Source organism: Lynx rufus, unplaced genomic scaffold, assembly GCF_022079265.1.
Source record: "Lynx rufus isolate CCGP_SWC_20201006 ecotype Redwood Valley unplaced genomic scaffold, mLynRuf1.p SCAF_4, whole genome shotgun sequence".
In the NCBI taxonomy this organism is placed as follows: Eukaryota; Metazoa; Chordata; class Mammalia; order Carnivora; family Felidae; genus Lynx; species Lynx rufus.
The window spans coordinates 14,085,592-14,101,128 of NW_025814856.1; the positions used below are offsets into that span (position 1 = coordinate 14,085,592).

General features: G+C 59.0%; 2 protein-coding genes across 7 annotated transcripts; both read right to left on the minus strand.

Annotated features, from left to right (window-relative positions):
• Positions 1-1,645: 1,645 nt before the first annotated feature.
• On the minus strand, positions 1,646-3,843 carry LPAR2 (lysophosphatidic acid receptor 2). Its single transcript, XM_047096864.1, has 2 exons — positions 2,785-3,843; positions 1,646-2,058 (listed from the first exon to the last, which is right to left on the minus strand). The coding sequence occupies exons 1-2, from the start codon at positions 3,524-3,526 to the stop codon at positions 1,745-1,747; spliced, it is 1,056 nt and encodes a 351-aa protein (XP_046952820.1). The 5' UTR covers positions 3,527-3,843; the 3' UTR covers positions 1,646-1,744.
• A 1,781-nt stretch (positions 3,844-5,624) lies between these two features.
• GMIP (GEM interacting protein) lies at positions 5,625-14,985 on the minus strand. Of its 6 annotated transcripts, XM_047094863.1 has the most exons (22): positions 14,859-14,985; positions 13,856-13,940; positions 13,317-13,392; positions 13,147-13,204; positions 12,712-12,837; positions 12,563-12,627; positions 12,380-12,487; positions 11,891-11,971; positions 11,619-11,789; positions 11,390-11,527; positions 10,909-11,105; positions 10,486-10,592; positions 10,323-10,412; positions 9,886-9,963; positions 9,663-9,817; positions 9,258-9,446; positions 9,025-9,162; positions 8,727-8,923; positions 8,000-8,387; positions 7,053-7,103; positions 6,554-6,617; positions 5,625-6,424 (listed from the first exon to the last, which is right to left on the minus strand). In XM_047094863.1, the coding sequence occupies exons 1-22, from the start codon at positions 14,875-14,877 to the stop codon at positions 6,051-6,053; spliced, it is 2,955 nt and encodes a 984-aa protein (XP_046950819.1). In that variant the 5' UTR covers positions 14,878-14,985; the 3' UTR covers positions 5,625-6,050. The 6 variants fall into 6 exon arrangements, with proteins under 6 accessions (XP_046950819.1, XP_046950822.1, XP_046950821.1 ...); XM_047094866.1 differs by lacking the exon at positions 13,317-13,392 and having other exon boundaries at positions 13,858-13,940; XM_047094865.1 differs by lacking the exon at positions 9,886-9,963.
• Between the last annotated feature and the right edge of the window lie 552 nt (positions 14,986-15,537).

Below are 15,537 nucleotides of genomic sequence, written 5' to 3' on the forward strand. Positions count from 1 at the left end.
TCAGGCCCTAGAAGACATGCTGCCCACCTCGGATCCTGAAGTATCCAGCATCCCGGTTCATTCTTGCCGCCCCACAGAGCTGTCTTAGGGCAGGGGGAGTTTTCCCAAAGGGAAACCCAGCCCCATTCAGTGAAGAAGGGACCTAGATGTTTTTGGTTCTTCAGCAATGCGTGCTTTAGTGATTTAAGAATTTGGCCTCCAATGGGAGGCTTTTATTTAGCATGTGAACCTTAAGAGGCTATAACCTTGTATCCCCCTGCCCCCCCTTAAGCGGAAGCAGAGAATCCAGATTCTGGTCTACACTGTACCTAGCAGGGTGCCTTTATGAGCACCTGAGAGGGGGCTCATCATGGCATGTCTGAGCCTTGGGGGGCTGTGGGGTGAGATGAGGAAAACCAAGCTGAGGTCGTGACCAACTCTTGACTCTGTAGGGAATCCAAAGCCCTCTCCCCAGGTGCCTCTCTAGTCCCTTGATTCATCTCTGTGTCTTTTGAAGCTATGCAACCACAGGCCAGATGGCAACCCCTCTGAGCTCCTGTCCTGTGAAAGTAAGTGTCATACCTGCACCACAAGATGCAAGTGATGATTAAATAATGCAACTACAGTGCTTATCAGAGTGCCAGGCACATCAGAGGAGCCTGGGAAATGGCAACTCTAAAATCTTGCATCCTGCTCCATGGACCCTACTCCCCTTGGTCGGGGGGCAGGGAAGGGGATGGACACACCTGACTATTAATAACCTGGACTCAGACGAAAGGGCAGGCAGGAGAAAGAGGGCTCACATAGGCCAGAGACCACTGTGGGCTCCAGAGGACAGAGACAGTTGGGGGAGGGGGGGGAAGGTGAGTTCGAGGCAGGGGAACAGGCAGAGGAGACCGAGGCAAAGAGAATGCGTGTAAGACCTCCAACAAGAGAAACGGAGTGGGGCACCTGGCTGGCTCAGTCGGTAGAACATGCGATTCCTGATCTTGGGGTTGTGAGTTTGAGCCCCATGTTGGATGTAGAGATTACTTAAAAAAGAGAGAGTAACAGCCGTGCAGAGATCAAAGATGAAAGAGAACAGGGCTGAGGAGATCCCAGCCTAGCCTGAGCTGAGGCGGACAATTCTGGGACACAGGGACAGACGGGACTCTCTGAGTTGTTGATAGAAAATGCTCTGGAGACCTCAGTGGAAAGACTTACTCCTTACATCATGCTCTCCCCCACAGACCCCCTCGATTCTAATAACGGACTGACAAGACCCCAGAGGCTGCAAGGGGCCACAAACCTTTTCCCAGATCACACTCAGCACCCCTCAGTCTGCGCCCCTAAAGAATCAGCTTCAGGCAGATGGTGCATCCATGGTCCGTGTCACCCTGTCTCACTGGGCGGGGTGGCCTCATCTGTCCCATCTCTGACACCCACATCACCACAGACAAGGAAGCAGTCCACAGGGTTTACCAGGGATGTGTGGTAAAAATAGAAAATGTCAGTTAAAACCCCCAAAACCTGAGATGATTAATTAGCAGATTCCTGAACCCCATCTGACTTTTCTCCCGGGCATTTAGAGGTGACCCCACACCCCCAGGCCCCCGGAGCAGGCAGAGCTGTGTGCCTGGGGGAGACTGGCAGTGGAGTTGTGCCACGGCAGACTGGGGGTCTGCCTTTAAGTCTGTCCTGCAGATTGGGGAGAGCCAGGTGCGTCCACGAGTGGTCAGGGGCTACGATCTGGCATCTGCGGCACCCCGGTGAAGTCCCAGGTTGGCTAAAGGGTGGAGTCCATCAGGGGATGGCCATTCTCAGGAAGCATGATGCGAGTGCTGGCACCCGTTCGGGTGGAGGGTGCGTAGCGGGCAGACTCATGCGTGGACCGGCGAAGGCACAGACAGCAGAGGAGGCGGCGGAAGGTGCGGCGCATCTCAGCATCTCGGCACGAGTACACCACGGCATTGACCAGTGAGTTGGCCTCAGCCAAGAGTAGGAAATACTTCTCCACAGCCAGAACATTGCAGGACTTGCAGTCCAGACCGTCCAGAAGCAGCACCACCTGGCCCGGCGTCCAGCAGACCACGAACGCCCCTGCAGGATGGAGCCTGAGGTAAGCAGAGCCGGCTAGCAGGGGGCCTGGCACCCACAGCTTAGAGCTCAGGGCTGGAGGGGTCTCTGGAGCTCAGACAACGGCCACTGTTGCAGGGCAAGAGCGGCCGGACACGGTTCTCTGATCTGTCTGCCAGAGGGATACCTTTCCTAACCGGTACACGGTAGATAGGGTGCTGGGCATTTCTACATGGAGGCTGGTTCTGTGGGGAAAAGGAGGTCACTGTGGGACAGGCCAGTTACTTGGGGCGGGGAGGGAGGGGATCGTAGGGAAGAGGCACTCTTTGATCTTGGGGTATGGGGTGTATCCTCCTGGGATACACCTTGCCGCCTCCCCCACTCAGACTACTCAACAGCCAGACTGATCTCGTTCCTCCCTGCTAAGAACTCTTAAGGGCTTTTCCCCCAGAACTCAGAACAAAATCTGACTCTTGCCTGTGCCCTTCGAGGCGATGCTGACCTTCTCTCTTGCTTCTCTCCAGCCACGCCGGCCTCCTCTTTGGAGACACTGGCCCAGTCCTGCGGGGCTCTCACCTTCTGTCCCCTCTGCCTGGAACTCTTCCCTTCCCCAGCTTTCAGGTCTCTGCTCAGATGTCACCTCCTTGGAGAACATTCCCCACCCAAATCCTCCCCTCCCCTGTCTCGTGGGAGTTGGGTGGGGGAAGCAGGGGTCCTGCAACCCTGGGCCAGCTGAGGGCACTCACTCACCCAGAATGATGACAACGGTCTTGACCAGGCTGAGTGTGGTCTCTCGGTAGCGAGGGTGGCAGCTGACATGCTCTGCCATGCGCTGTACCCTCCGCCTCACATAGAAGAAAATGCGGGTGTAGACAGCCACCATGAGCAGGAAGACAAGCAGGCTGGACAGGGCCCAGACGGCCAGGTAGGAACGGCTGAGCAGGGGGGCCATGCGTGAGCAGCGGTCCAGGGCACAGAGGCAGTGCCAGAAGTGGGCGGGCAGCAGCCCCAGGCCCAGCGCGGCCACCCACACGCCCACGATGAGCATGACGACTCGGCCATGGGGCAGGCGGCTGTGCAGCTGCACGGCCATCACACTGCGGTGCCGCTCCACAGCGATGGCCAGCAGCGTGGCCACTGACGCCGTCAGGCTCGTGTCCAGCAGGCCCTGCCGCACAAACCAGCCCTCCACCGAGAGCCGCGCAGTGCGAGGGCCCGTGTGGAACATGAGGAAGAGGTAGGCCACACCGGCAAAGAGGTCAGCTGCAGCCAGGTTGCCCAGCAGGTAGTAAATGGGCTGGTGGAAGCGGCGGTTGGAGGCGATGGCCGCGATCACCAGCAGGTTGGTCAGCAGCACCAGCACGCTGACGGTCAGCCCCAGAGCCACCACAACTACATCCTTAGGCCGCCAGTGGGAGCTGAGCTCCTTGCCACTGTTGTTGTAGAAGAAGCCGATGGTCTCATTGTAGTAGCACTGGCCCATGCTGACCATCTGGGGGCACAGAGGGAGAGGTCAGCGCAGGTGGCATTTGTTGGAAGGATACAGGAAGGAGCAGGGGCCAGAGGGGAGGGTCAGGACAGGAAGGGCAAGGGTCTCAAAGTCAGATGCCTCAGGGTAAAGTGGCCGTGGTGGAGACCAGGGTAACCTGGAAAAGCAAGCTACACGGTGGGAGTGCGGGGGGATGGGCAGCGGTTGCTTATTGACTACTAAGACGCTTACAAAGATATCTCCCAAATCAAATGACTGGCTTTTTTTTCTTTTTTAATCTAAAGGAGAAAAATAAGGGGCGCCTGAGTGGCCCAGTCGGTTAAACGCCTGCTTTTGGCTCAGGTCATGATCTTGTGGTTTGTGGGTTCCAGCCCCGAGTAGGGCTCTGTGCTGACAGCTCAGAGCCTGGAGCCTGCTTCAGAGTCTGTCTGTCTGTCTCTCTCTCTCTCTCTCTCTCTGCCCCTCCCCTACTGATGCTCTCTCTCTCCCAAAACAAACATTAAAAAAATTTTTTTAAATAAAAAAAAATCAAATAAAGAAGCAAAATAAGCCAACCAAAAAACCAACAAGAAATCATCTGCCCAAGCGCGGCCAACCTGTACTAGGGATGGGGGGAGGGAGGAACAAAGGGGGCGTGAGCTGTGAAAGTAAGTGAGGGAGGGTCTGTTTGGTGCTGGGATCATCGAAGGGAGCAGAGCCCAGGGGACGTGTGTGCGCAGGGTGGGGTCACTGCTGTCCGTGCGAGAGCGTGGAAGTGACCAGGTCTATCAGAGTTGGACAGCAAGGCAGCCCCAGAAGTTGGGCGGCGGGCTTTGGGCGCGAGCGCTCCCGAAGCGGGCGGGGCATCGGGCCTTTCTGAGTGGGTCGGAGGACCCTGGCACCCTCGCGGACAAAGGGGACGGTCAGGGAGGCTGCAGCCGGCCGGGCCTCCCGGCGCCCCCAGGCTAGAGGAGGAGCTGGGGAACAGGAGAGGAGGGGGGCAAGGGGCGGGCCCGGGCCCCGCAGGCACGTGCCGCGCCCTACCTGGGACCCGCGCCCACCTACCACCGTCAGTACCCGCCTCACCTGGGCCGCCCGTCACGCCGCAGTAGGGGCGGCCTCCCCGGGGGTCGGGGCGGGCCCCAGCCCCATAGCCTGGTGACCGCGGCGGGGAGCCGAGGAGCGTCCGAGTGCGCTGGGCGCGGGCAGCCAAAAGAGCACGGGAGGCGGGGTCCCGCCCCTGCCTTGGCGCAGCGCCCCGCCCTCGCCACCTGGGGGAGCCCCGCCCCGTCTCTGCCACCTGGGGGAGCCCGGCGGCTGCGGTACGGACAAGGTCTCCCGGAACCTCAGCCCCCCCCTCCGCCCCCTCATTTCCTCCAGGCCTCACGGCCTCTCGGTCGCCCCTCTCCACTTCCGGCGCGGGACCCCCGCCCCCGTCCTCGCGCACCCCACACGCACGCAGTTTCGAGCCTTCCGGGGGCTGAGTCACTCAAGTCCCGAGAATTACCGCAGTGACCTCGCGCAGCCTGGGCGCAGCTCCGGGTGGTCTCAGGGTCCGCGCCCCCGCCCGGCCACCCCGCCCGCTCCCTGGCGTCCAATCCGTCGCTGAGTTCCAAGCCACGCCCTGATCCGACTGGGCTCCTACAGCCGGGACCCCCGCCCCGCCTCCGTTTCTTGAGCGCTCAGCTACCGCGCGCAGCGGCCTCCGGTGCCCCTCGGACCTCTCCGGCCCCAGGTGACCCTCCGGGAGCACTCAAGTTTCTCGAAAATCCAGCCCCCACGCCCTCCACCCCCGGCAGCGCTGCCCGCTGCCCGGCCCCGGCTTGTGGCGGCCCTGGGCTCCCACAGCCCAGAGCACACAGCCCCATTGTCCCAGTTATCTGCACTTTGTTATATTTGTTTGATTATGCAGGACCGGATCGGGGACGTGGAGCTCCGGGAGGGCCGGGCCGGTGTGACTCAGCCTGGTGCCCGGGTTCAGCCCGTACTGCCTGTAGGTGCTCAAGCATGTTTGGGGATGAAAGGGGGCCTTGGTGTCTCTGGTGGGTAAATGGGGCCAAAGGATGCTACCCTCACCCATCTCTCCCATCACCCTCCCCTGGCAAAGAAAGACATTCAAGGGTATAAAGGACACAGTTTATTCTGAGGCCATCACACCCCAGGTACCACCTGGATGTTGAGTTTGGGCTGCCCACTCCCAAGTGCTGGTCACCTGAGGTCAGCTAAGAAGACAGGCAGAGGTAGGGGAGTGGCCACAACCAAAGTAGCAAAAGGCACCCCTGTCCTAGGGGTCAGAGACTAGAGTGGATGTCAAGAATCCCATGACCTATATTGACCCTGAGCATTGACCCTGACTAACCTCTCTGAACCTGAGTGGCCCTGATGCTTGGCAGTGACCGGTGTCCAGTTGAGGGATCCTGATATATTGCCTCCAAAAGGGTTTTAGTACCTGAGGCCATGTAGTCTTTCCTTACAGGAACTCTCCAGACACCCCAGCTGAACAAACACCTTCTGAGTCCTTTCCCCCTTGGTCAGAATGCTGGGATGGTCAGAGATGGTCCTCGACTTCCTCAGGTTGGGAGTCTGGGCAGCAGGTGGCCTTGGGCACAGCCTCGCTGTGTAGCTTGGAGAGTAGCCGGGCTGTCTCTTGGGTGATCTCAAAATGCTTGGGCAGCGGGGTGCGGCGCAGAGGGCTGCCCTCAGGGGAGGAGGCGGTAGGGCCAGGTCCCCTCCTCCGCAAGCTTCCTCGGGGCACTGATGTCACAGGGGTCTCCTCGCACAATTTGGAAGCCACCAGGGCCAAGCTGGACAGCTGGTGGGTGACTGGCCGAACGCCGCCCCGGGGATATTTCACTGGCTGGCGGCTGAAGTGACCACGGGACTGTGTTCCCAGGAGTGAGTCCTCTGGACCTTGGCTGGACGCTGTGGGTTGGGGTGGTCAGTGCTGAGCATCCCTAAGTCCTCAGGGTATCTCCTGGGAGTCATCTCTCAGCTAAGCCACCCCAAGCAAGGATATCCCTATAACTCCTGGGCTCCCCCCTACTTACTCACCTTCCTCTCCTTCCTCTTTGGTGTCATCAGCCACTTCTCTGTCGTCACTCTGTGGAACTGGAATCTACAGGAACAAACCGAAGACCAAAACCCCAACAATAAAATTCCAGTTCTTTGAGACTCTTGGGAAACCTGAGGGTTTGTTCCACATGCAAAAGATCTTTGGCAGTTTGGGTATCTGGGGAGACGATGCCCTTAACAGTGTACTGCTTGTCCCCTCGTGCAGAGCAATGTTATTAATTTTGACTGGGGGCTCCATGAAGGCAGGAATGCCCTTGCTCAGCAGAGGGCCAGCCCAGGGAGTGACTCAGCCACGTCCACATTAGGACCAGGGGAACTACCTGTCTCCCTCCTTCTCTGCAACCTTGCACCTGCTTTTTAGTTGATCTGTGTATCCTTCAGTTCATCCTTTAGTTAAATGCTAATAGCTGCTGGAGTTCTTTCCACATGTCCCAAGCACTTTCTGAACCATTCCATTTCTCAGAGACCCAGAACTCACTGACTGCTCCTTCGCCAGTTCCGGGCTGCTTGTCGGGGGGAGGTCCATGTTCTAAGGAATGATAATGTGTATCAGGACCTGAGGGACAGGGAAGCCCCCTGTAGGAGTCTCATCTGTAAATGTTTTTCACTAACAGTGTCTACCTCTCACAGCCGTGGTGAGGATGATAGGATGCTTATGCAGTGCCCATGCATAGTAGGTGCACGGTCTGCGTGGCATTAAGGGCATTAAAGGCATTAAGACCCCTCTTTGGCTTCACTTTCTAGCACCTTCTCCTCAGTAATTCATTACGGCTTGGGGCTGTGCCCTAAATACACCAGGAATGTTCTTACCTTGGGGCCTTTGCACCGGCTGCTCTCTTTGGAACACCGTTCCCACATTGTTCCAGTCCTTGCTCGAATCCACCTTCTCCATGGGACCAGCCCACAGAATCCTATTTACTGCTACAAGCTGCCCTCCACCTCTCCTTGGTGCCCCCAGTGTCCCTTACTTTATGCTACCCTTTCTTTTCTCCATAGTACTTGTCACCTTGTAATGTCCTATAAACTGACTTTGTATCTATCCTATTTTTTTTTATTGTTGGTCTCTTCCCCACTAGAGTGCAGTCACCAAAAGGATGGGGTCTCTCAATAATTTACTCACTGATGTATGTGTAACGCCTGCTACAACAATGCTCGGTACACACTAGGTGTTCAATAAATGTTCCGTTGAAGGAGTAAATGATCACCCTTGTTAGTAACTGCAGAGCTATACCTTGTTGTTCCTCCCTTATTACCCCCCCGTTCCATTCCTCTCTTTTCCTTCCAGAATGAGCACAAGGTAAATAAGGAAGGGAGAAAGGGGATGAAAGAGGAAATTTTAAAGGCAAAGGAAGGAAGGGAGACAGGAGAGTGAGACGCTTAAATGCAGAGAAGGCCTACCCGTCTGTGGGCCCAGTGGGTTCCTACCTCAGGAGGCGTAGCTTCAGGATGCTTCTCCGAGGTACTGTGGGGATCAGGGTCTGGGTTGGGGTCCGAGGTTAGGACTGAGGGCAGGGGATCTGAGGTAGGGTATGAGGGTGGTGGCTGGGGGTTGATTGTGAGAGCCCCAGGAGCTGGACTGGGGTCTTGGGGTGGAGGCTCAGTGGCCACGGGGAGGTCGTCCATCCCAAAGATTTGCTCGTAGTTAACAATGAGGAACTCAATGAGCTGAGCCTGGTGCCCAGAGTCTAGTAGGCAGGTGACAGGGCCAGCACCAGCTGCCCCTGGACCGTCTGGTGGCCGCAGCAGCGTTGGCCCAAACACAATGCCCAGGTTGTTGGCAGACATCTTGTTTTCCTCAAACTGTGCAGCCACCCTGGGGACAGTATGAGGAAAAGGGTCAGGGCATGGCATGCATGGTCATTGGTCATCAGGGAGGAGCTGTAGGCCAGGCTAGCGGCCACTTGCCCAAGTCCTGGGTAAGTGGTCCCGGTCATTGAGACCAGCAGCTACATGCCTGGCAATGGAGATCAGGGGTCAGCACCCAAAGTCTGGAGTCATCTATTAAGATTCAGAGCTCAGAAAACACATGCAAAGGTCAGAAGTCAGTGGCAGGGGTCAGTCCCAGAGATGAGTAGTCATATGTCCAGGGACAGGGTCACAGATCCGTGCCTTAGGTCAGAAATCACATTTCAAGGTCAGGGACAGTGCACACCTGAACAGATGGGCCACCAGGTGCCGCAGGGTGCTGTAGTTAGAGTCAGGCAGCTGCACCAAGAGGGTCTTCAGCGAGCAGATAACCTCAGGGCTGGGGCTGGGGGTCCCAGGGTCGTGCCCAGGGTCTGCATGCAGGGTCTTAGCCAGAGAGATGAAGGCGTCGTAGAGGTGGAAGGGGACCACGGGGTCAGTGAGCTGAGGGTGGAATGGTGGGAGGGACATGGGTGTGGGTGGGCTGCAGAGGGTCCTCAGCCTGAGCCCGCCCGGCCCCTACCCCTGAGCCACTGAGTACCCACCTCCTGGAGGAATCGCTTGAGGACACTCGAGACATCGTGAGGGGAGTTTCCTGACATGTCCACCAACCCTCGGCCATTCTCGAAAGCCTGGCATAGCCGCTCCACGCGGACCCGGGACCCGCTGATCCGATAAATGCCCTGCAGGGCAAGGCAGGAAATGGACATCTGGCTTACGATACAGCCATCAAGAGGACCAGGTCACTATTGGGGATGGTCAAGAGTCAAGGCGGCACCTGCACACCCAGGGCACGCTGTTCTATCTCGGCCGTGCACCTGGTGATCACAAAGGGCACCTCCTCCGGGAAGTCCCTGGGCAGCTGCAGGAAGTCGACTCCAAAGAGGGCAGTCCGGGCGGGGAGTCGCTTATGTCCACAGAGGATCAGTAGAGTCTCCAGGCACCGCTTGTGGCAGGTCAGAAAGCACTGAAGGGAAGGTTATAGGGTCAAGGAGGTCATCAGAGGTCAGCAGGGGAAGAGAAGGTCGTAGGGATCCTCAGGGGGCAGGGGGCTCACAGGACATCTTTAGGTCAGGGCAGGTCCCAAGGGCAGAAAGGTCATAGGGATTTCAGGTCAGGTGCCTGGGATCAGGGAGGTCACTGGGGTCATAACAGGTCACTGGCTCATGGGCCCAGGCCGCACCTCCTCACACTCAATCCCGCTGACCATGAAGGCTTCACACTCGCGGCACTTGGCTGGGCCCCGTAGCCGCCGCAGTCGGTGGGTCTGGGCTGCGCCAGATAGTGTCCACTTCCTGAAGGGGCTTCCTGAGCCGTTCTCCAGCCCATCTCCCAGGTCTGTGGGGATACAGGGTCAGGGGTGCCTGGTCCACCCCCTGCCATGCCCCACCTGCTTCCAGCCTCACCAGGGTCTCGCTCCTCAAAGTCATCTGAGGACTCGGTGCCTGTGGATGACACCTTCACCAACCGCCTTGTGCCGGGGCCTGGAGTCATAGGGTCACAGAGGTTGGGGGTCACAGGGGTCATTAGGAAGCGCCAGGGCTAAGGAGATATGCCTGGTTTTTAGGCTTTCCAGAACCACCCACAGATGCCCTTGGGGTAACGGTTAGAGATCAGGAGGGAGTTCAAGGCAGAGGTTAGGGGTTGCAGAAATGGGTCAGCGATCTGGGGGGCGGTTCAGAAATCAGCTCAAGAGAATGAATCAGAGGATATAGGAAATAGGTCAGGAGTGCAGGTAGGTCAGAGGTCAAGTGATAGGTTAGAGACTGAGGGTCAGAGCCTGGCCAGGGTCTGGAGGGCGGTTAGACGTAGGGAATGGGTTACGGTCAGGTCCTGGCCCCACCTGGGCTGGAAGTGGGAGAGTCCAGGGACCGAGACTCACTGCTACCACCCACGCTGTCCACGTCGCTGCTTGGAGTGGGGCCTGGAGTCCCTAGAAGGGAACAGGTCAATTAGGATGGACTCTTGCCCCAGCACCACTCCTGCCCACCCCTCACTGCACTCACCCTGGCAGCCTGTGCCTACATCATCCCAAGGGCCTGTCTCAGCCGCACTCTCATCCAGCCGTGGGGGTAGGGGGCCAGAGAGCTTCTTTCTTGTGTCCAGAGGGGAGCTGAAAGGAGAAGCGTGAGGGCTCTGATAACCAGGAAACTGCCCTGGGATGACATCACCTAGGCATTGCATTTAGGACCCAAATCCAAGCACTTGGGTCTGCAAGCCTTGACACCAGTGAGCACCCAGTACAGTGACCCTGAAGTTCGGACTCTCCCGGGACTGGGACCCCTCCCCCAAAATAAGAGCCTCGGTATTAATCCAAGAACTCAAAACCTCATTGAGTTTCCTGACCCCGAGTACTCAGCCTGGTGGCTCCAACAGCCTGAAACTGTGTCTCTGGATCTCATTCCTGACCCTGCTCCCAGGGGGCCCACCTGTGTGCAGTGGGCACGAACTCCTGGAAGGAGAAGGCAGGCGGTGGGGGTGGTGGGGCCTCGGGCCGCAGCGCCCTCACGTACTCCTGGTAGCGCTGGCCAGGCTCAAAGGGCTCACAGCACTCAGCCAGGGCAGAGAAGGCACGGGGACCACGCTCTGCTTGCGCCCCTCGAAGCCCTAACAGTCCCAGGGTCACCTGTGGGGAGCAGACTACAGTGAGAGAGGAGCAGAGCCTGAACTTTAGAGACACCAGCATGGTCAGGGTTTGGGGGCAGCTTAGGGAGGAGGGTGTGATCAGAGCCTGGCCTGGATGGAGTGGGGTAAGGGTGGGGGTGGGGGGTGGGCAGGACTCGAGAGGCCGAGGTGCCCTCAGGGACTGAGGGTGGAAACTGGCTGTCTAGGGAGGAGTTCTGGCGCCCGGGAGAAGGATTAGGGGCAGGGGGCCCTCAGCTGGGGGGCGGCAGTGGGAAAAGGCCTCACCCGCCTCAGCACTTCATCCCCCTGCAGCACCAGCTTGCGCACATGCGACACGATCCGCTGCTTGGCGGCCTCCAGGTCCTGCTGCCGTGCGTTGGCCTCACGGACACAGGCCTGGTACAGCGCCAAGGCCTCCTGCGCCTGGGGAAACCGAGGCCGGGGCACCGGTGGGATGGAGTGTGGGGTGGGGCGCACCGAAGTGCTGGGGGGCGGGGCGGGGCCAGGTCCCCACCTTGGCCTGAGCCTCCTCTCGTGATCGCCGCCGCCGCTCCTGCTGTTTGCTGGGTCCTGGCGAGGCCTGGGGTGCCGGGTCCTCAGGGGACGCCTGGGAGCGAACCCACAGGTCCTCGCTGCGCTGCAGGTACTGTTGCTGGGCCCTCCGCAGTGCCTGCACCGCCTCATTCTGGGGTCGTGGGGGGCGGGGACAGGGACAGAAGGGGATAGATCAGCACCCTTCCTCTCATCCACCAGCCGCACGCTGGTACCCACCCTGCCAGGCCTCACCATCCGCTTCTGCTCTTTCAGCCACTGCTCCTTAAACTCCTTCCGCCACTTCTCGATCTCAGTTCGTTTGGCTGCCAGGGGCTGGCAAGGGGGACAGATGGGAGTGCTGCCTCAGGGCCACCCAGTCTTTCTGCTTCCCGCTACCGCGTGCCTTTCATCCCCTGGACCCTTTCCTGGGCCTGCACGCTCCCCACCCCCTCTCCCTGCAGTGTCCCCACCTCATCCTTGCTAAAGCCTGGCCCCAGAGATGCCAAAGCTCTCTGCCTGTGAACACTCGGCACTTTTCCCCCCAAGCCCTGCAAACACGCAAAAGCACAGTTTTGCAATTGTACAGGAAGCCTGGTTTGAATCTCTGCTGGGTGACCTTGGGCAAGTTCCTCAGCATCCCTGGGCCTGAGCTTCCTCATCAGCAAAACAGCCTGGATGGTAACCTTGCCTTCCTCCTGGGGAGGTGGGGATGGACTAAGGCGTGCGGCAGGGCCCCCTCACCTGGGAGAAATTTCTTTTCTGCTGGGCCACTGTTTCCATGGCCAGGGCTCCCAGGCTGAGGTCATGTTCCAGAAACAGGGTGTAGATGTACTGCAGTGGCATATGGCTCTGGGGTGGGAGAGTAGGTGTTGGGGGACGCCGAGGATCTAGGGGATCGGGGCGGGGGGATCTGGTCACAGCTACCTGCTGGTGGATTGCCACCTTGCCAGCCTCGGCGATCTTCATGATGCTTTTGGTAAACTCTAGCTCTGCAGGGGGAGACAGCCGGGGTCTGAGTTGGGCAGGGTGTGGGCACTGCCTGGGGTCTGGGGCAGGGTAGAAGGGACCCTCACCAAGGCTGGCTCTCTTCTCGGTCCAGGCCAGCAGCTCCTTGGCATAGCGGCTCCAGGTCTTGGCATACTCCAGAGCTGCATCCACACCCCCCTTGGTCCGAATGAGCCGCAGGTCCAATTCTTCCCCTGGAGCAGGAGAGTGGACCTCTGACCTCTGACCCCCGAGGCTGCTGTGGAAGCTTTCCCTGAGCCCCAAGGCCAGACCAGTGACCACTATTCTATACCCTGTGGCTTTCCCCAAACACCCTTTTATGATCTTGTCCAGGTTGCAATTTTATACTGACTCTCCACCCAGACTGAGGGATCCCTGAGGGCAGGGGCTCAGCTCTGTCGCGTACTGTTGTTTCCCTGGCACGTGGAACCGGCAGTCGGTGACGACTTGCTGAGGGAAGGAGCCCTTTCTGCCCCCACTCCCCTGGCCTCAAAGCCCCCTACCTGTAAGGGGTGCCGGACCCTCCAGGGAGAGGCCACTCCAAAGGCTGGTTTCACTGGTCTGAGAGGTAGGGAGACAGCATTCAGGAGCAAGCAGGGCAGGGGCCTCAACCCCCTAGAGCCCCTCCTCCTGGAGGCCCCCTCCTCCCTGCCTCATTGGTCCCGCCCTTCACCTCAGTGGCTGTGGGGGTCTTGTCAGACTCTGGGTCTCCTGAAAGCACGGGGTCTCCAGGCAGCATCTCAAGGGTCCTGGGAGGTAAGGGTGTCAAGATGCCACCCTCCACCCAGTCTGTCCTGCCTAGGGGTGCTGGGGGCCCCCAGGGCAGTTTGAATGATGGTCCTGGACATTACCTCTGTGACATCTCTTCTACGTGGGAGGTCTGAGTGGTTTTGGGGGAAATTAGGTGACTTTTTGTCATGGGACTTGAGAGAGTTTGAAAGGTCCCAGGTAAATCTGGGGTTCATAGGGTGGGATTATAAGGATCTCAAACGTTTTAAGGGGTTACAAGAAGAATACATGGGGAGGGGTCCTAGGACCATTTTGTGGATTTCCAGTGGATCTGGGGGGTTGGATTTTGGGATTTTTCAGGTGTTTTGGAGGGACCCATTTAAGACTTCTCAGGTTATTAGGTAAGTGGATCCAGACGTTGTAAGTTCCTAGTGAGGCACCTAAACGATTATGGATTTGGGGGTGGCCCAGGCTCAGACTCACACGTTCCCCAGTGAGATCTCGAGGTTGTCCAGGCTCCGGAAGATGTCACTGTACCTCTTCCTGCTCTCTGGAGCTGGGGGTAGCCCTGGGGGAGGGGAGTGTCACACATGGGCCAATGGAGGCCTCCCTCCACTCACAGCACTTACACCTAGGGTAGGCCCTTAGCCGGTTGTTTTGAAGGGGTGGGGGGAGGAAGGGGAGGAGACAGAAAGAGAGTGTTCTGATCCTTGGGGAGGGGGGGATGGGGGTGGGTGTCAGAGTCAGGATGGAGGCAGTGTGGCCTGGGGTGAAGCCAGCTCAGGGCAGGCAGATGGATCAGGCACAACCCAACACAGGGGCAGCTGCTCAGAGGAACAGACACCCACACACACATATGGGCCCAGAAGCAAAGCGGCAAAACAGATGCCCCAGATGCAGCAGCACTGTCCCTGGGGAGAGAGCCAGCTTGACAATGGAACCACATGGACCTCAGGCCAGACAGATGGAAATACACGTGGGAGAGGCCGGCACAGAGCCTGTGGCACAAACACATACAGGCAGACTGAAACCAGAGGAACATAAAGACCGTGTGACACTCAACGTGCACAGCAGAGACACAAAGGGAGCCGGAAATACAAGTCGGACCTTGCCACATTTCTGCCACAGTCCCCCTTCTAAGGGGCCCAGATCAGCAATGGCCCCTCCTCAGTAGGGATCCTGCTGCGTCGCCCTCCCCCTGCCCCCCATCACAAATATCAGAAGCAGAAGCGGCCACTTCCCCTTCCTGGGCTCCCTCCCCCAGGCATCCGGGGTGAAGACTCCAAAGGGGGAGGGGGTCAGGGAATGGTGTTCTGGGCCCCTCTAGGCTTGGGGGTCCCCACAATAGAGGATTCCCGTGTCCTTCCCATTCCTGACTCCTTTCCCGGGTCTCTGGACGGAAAAGGACAGGCGAAGCGCCTCAGTTTAGGAGGTGGGGTACAGTTGGGGGAGGTCTCTCTCGGATCCCATACCCCGGACCGCCTACCCGGCTCTGCTGCGTCCATGACAAGACCAGAGGATCGCTCGGCGGGGACCGGGTCTGAGATGGGATCTCGCGCTAGCGGGGCTCAGCCCCGATTTCCTGCCCCGGCCGCCGCCGCCGCCGCCCGGGTTCTGCGTAGCCCCGCCCAGCGGAGGCTACGCCCGCGAGCGAACACGCCCCTGCTCATCAGAGGCTCCGCCCACGACTACACCTCAGCCGCTCGGCCACGCCCCCGAGGCCCTGAAGTGTGTACCGCGTCCCCTGCGCCCCCTGCCCGAGATGCGGGAGATGTGTGGGGCCAGGGCTGGGCACCCCATGATTCCATCCCGGCCAGGGTTCTCCTCGCCTGATCTTTGCACGGCGCCAAAGCTCCAGCACACTCTCTGGTCCCGGGCTCCTGTCCCTGAATCTTCCACACTCCACGACTCAGTGACTTCCCTGCCCAGGGGCCTTGGACCCCTGAACCCATCCAGGCTCCGCAGAGCCTTGGAGCCCCCTGGTGGAGAGGACCTATTCCAGCGGGATCCGGTCTCCCAATGCTGGAGGGGCTGGAGACCTCTGGTCTGGGGCACCTGGTGTCACCTTGAAAGCTGCATCAGACTCTTGAAGTCGATTACAGTGCAGCCAGAAGCACCCCTAGCACCTCCCTCAGGCATGGTGATCATAGACCCCCACCCTAAGC